The sequence below is a fragment of the Microtus ochrogaster genome, linkage group LG1, assembly GCF_000317375.1.
Source record: "Microtus ochrogaster isolate Prairie Vole_2 linkage group LG1, MicOch1.0, whole genome shotgun sequence".
In the NCBI taxonomy this organism is placed as follows: domain Eukaryota; kingdom Metazoa; phylum Chordata; class Mammalia; order Rodentia; family Cricetidae; genus Microtus; species Microtus ochrogaster.
Genome location: NC_022027.1, coordinates 45,193,781 through 45,196,493, shown reverse-complemented (window position 1 = coordinate 45,196,493; position 2,713 = coordinate 45,193,781). Strand labels below are relative to the sequence as shown.

Here is a 2,713-nt window from a genome sequence, read left to right as displayed (position 1 = left end):
ATATAAAAGTGAAAATTATTTTAAAAAAAAAACAGAAAAAAAAGAAAGGGTAGAATAGAGCTAGGCAGGGAAAACTAAACTGAATGCTGGGAGAAAGAAGGTGGAGTCAGGGAGATACCATGTAGCTGCCAGAGGGGAAAGACAGAAGCTGCTAGTTGGAACCTTGCCGGTAGGCCACGAAACTTATAAAATATAAAATAATGGAAATGGATTAATTTTAAATGTAAGAGCTAGCCAATAAGAAACTAGAGGTAATAGGCCAAGCAGTGATTTAATTAATACAGTTACTGAGTGATTATTTCAGGTCTGAATGAGTGAGTGGCCTCCTACAACAAATTGGCACACCAACATAGTCAACTATAACCATGTAAAACCTAAGAAAGCTTAAAAAAGAATTCTAGACATAAAAGAACAGAGTTAAGCACAGCTTCTTAGTAGCCAGCAATTATTTTTTTCAGATGGACTCTGATGGCAGCGAGTTTGAGAGAAGTCTTTCTGACTCAGCATTGGCAGTGAAAACCGTGCGGCTCCTTAAGAAGGCTTCCTGGTTCGCCAGCACGAATGACTCTATTTTGGGAGGTCCAGCTACAGAGCATTTAAGTGGGATCTGTGAGCAGAGTGCTACAATATGCTTAATGGCAACACAGACCTGTTGTGTGCCTAAAAATGAGGCAATGTACATGACTCTCAGAGGCAGTGAACATGCCTCTGCCATGCTGTACTGGGTGGAGCAAGCAGGCAGGGCCGTGTTGGCCCTAGCTGTGCCTGCTTAGCATTTAAAAAAAAAAAAGAGTGCTTTTGGTCAGAAAATAATTACAGATACACAATAAAGACAAATTCAGATAAAAAAAGACCTCTAAATAGGTCACAGTGTTGGATAAATGTACATAGGCTTGGGAGAGAGAAGAAAAAGAGTATAGGGAATTATAAAAAGAAGTTAAATAGTATTTTTTAAAAAATAAAGCAAAGTTTTTAAAGAGTGACAGAGTACAGACAGTCACAGTTTAAAAGAAATAAAGAAAAATAAGCCACATAAAGATGGAAAATACACAGAGAGTCTGGATTATGAATATTACTGTGTTTTCTTTGAATTTTTTGACTGTTGTGCTAAGTACAGAGAGACATTTCATTGTACAGGCTGCTAGGCTAAACCAACATATCTGTTTCAGAGGGCTCTTGACTTCAAAATTTGGGTCTAAGGATAAGTTTCCTTAAATTAGTGTCTAATTCCCAACTCCTAGAGTGGCCTCTGTCTTTCCCTCATTTACCTCGGTCAGGATATCAGCAGGAATTCCCGTAGCCATCAGGATGGTGCAAAGCTGCTGCAGTAACCCACACTGGAACATGGCCTTCTGGCAGCTGCTGGTCGCACCGGGAGGGTTGGTAGGAGACACTAGTACTCGGACAAGCTGTGAACAAGATAAAAATTGTCTTTTAAATATTTGCAGCAGGGCATGGTATTGCATACCAGGGAGGTGGAGGCAGGAGGAAACCCTGTCTCAAAATCATTTGTAGAGGCATGAGACAAAGCTGACCCCCACGGACAGAACCATCTGTTGGGGTATTCCCTAATATGCTCACCATAGCTAAGCATGACCCCTTTCTCCTATGGCAACAGTGTTAGTACTTTGCTGTGTGCTTAATGCTGTCCCTCTCAGGTGATCTGAACTCTCACTATCTGCTTTAGTCATTTCTGGACTGAAACAACACAGTATTTACAAATAAGACATATTCAATACAAAATTGAATTCAGGTACAAGATGGCAGGCTCCTAGCAGAGGAAGTGGGGACTATCTAAAGACAGAGTGGGTCTGAAACAGACGGCCTGAGTTCCAGGACTTTCTCTAACCCTGGAGATAAAGAGGCTAAAGCTAACAGCTGGAGGCATGACAGAAACTCATACACTAGGTGGGGCTGGTTTCATTATTAAATCCCTACAGTTCCATGATTACTCTGAATCTTAACAATAAGTTTCAGAAACAAACCATTATTTAGGCCCAATTACATCTTCAAAATAACTAAACGATGGCTTACATTTTTACAAACTAATCATATTATTTATATGAAGAAACTTTTTATACCTAATATAATACATATATATGAGAAAACTTACTTAACAAAAGTGCCAGACAAATGTCATCCATGACTTTATAGCAGATATGCCGAAGAACTCAACTAAAACACTAACATCACTACAGACAGGACTATCACAGATTCTGTTTCTCTGATAAAGATGACTTTCTGGAGAGGAGCAGAGAGGCATTGAGTTAATTAATGAAAAAAAGAAGAAGATCTGAAAGTGGTGTTTCGCTAGGTGTAGTGGCACATCTTAAATCTCAGCACTCAGGAGATAGTCAGGCCAGGGCCACATAGTGAGAACCTATCAATAAAGTCAGAGAGAGCAAGCAAGAAGGAGAGAGAAAGAGAGAGCCAGTCAACTCCTCAGAGGAAAAGCTCTAACCTCCTCTCCCCAAGTATATTAGTTCCAGTTTTCAAAGGCTTAGGATTATAACTGTAACAATGAATATAATGAAACAGTTCCGTCAGGGGCATAGCTATTCTAATGAAAACAATGGTGCACTTTCAGATAAGCAAACCTAAATAAAACTGGAGAGAGACACTGCAGATGCTCTAAAAAGACCAACTGCAGGGGGCTGGAGAGATGGCTCAGTGGTTAAGAGCATTGCCTGCTCTTCCAAAGGTCCTGAGTTCA

General features: G+C 40.1%; 1 protein-coding gene across 2 annotated transcripts in view; it reads right to left on the bottom strand.

Annotated features, from left to right (window-relative positions):
- Uso1 (USO1 vesicle transport factor) overlaps positions 1 to 2,713 on the bottom strand; it is a 64,904-nt gene that overhangs the window by 27,569 nt on the left and 34,622 nt on the right. For both annotated transcript variants that reach the window (XM_013350904.2, XM_005359497.2), the window contains one exon: positions 1,269 to 1,409. In XM_013350904.2, coding sequence (XP_013206358.1) covers positions 1,269 to 1,409 — 141 coding nt within the window. The remainder of the gene's footprint in view (positions 1 to 1,268; positions 1,410 to 2,713) is intronic.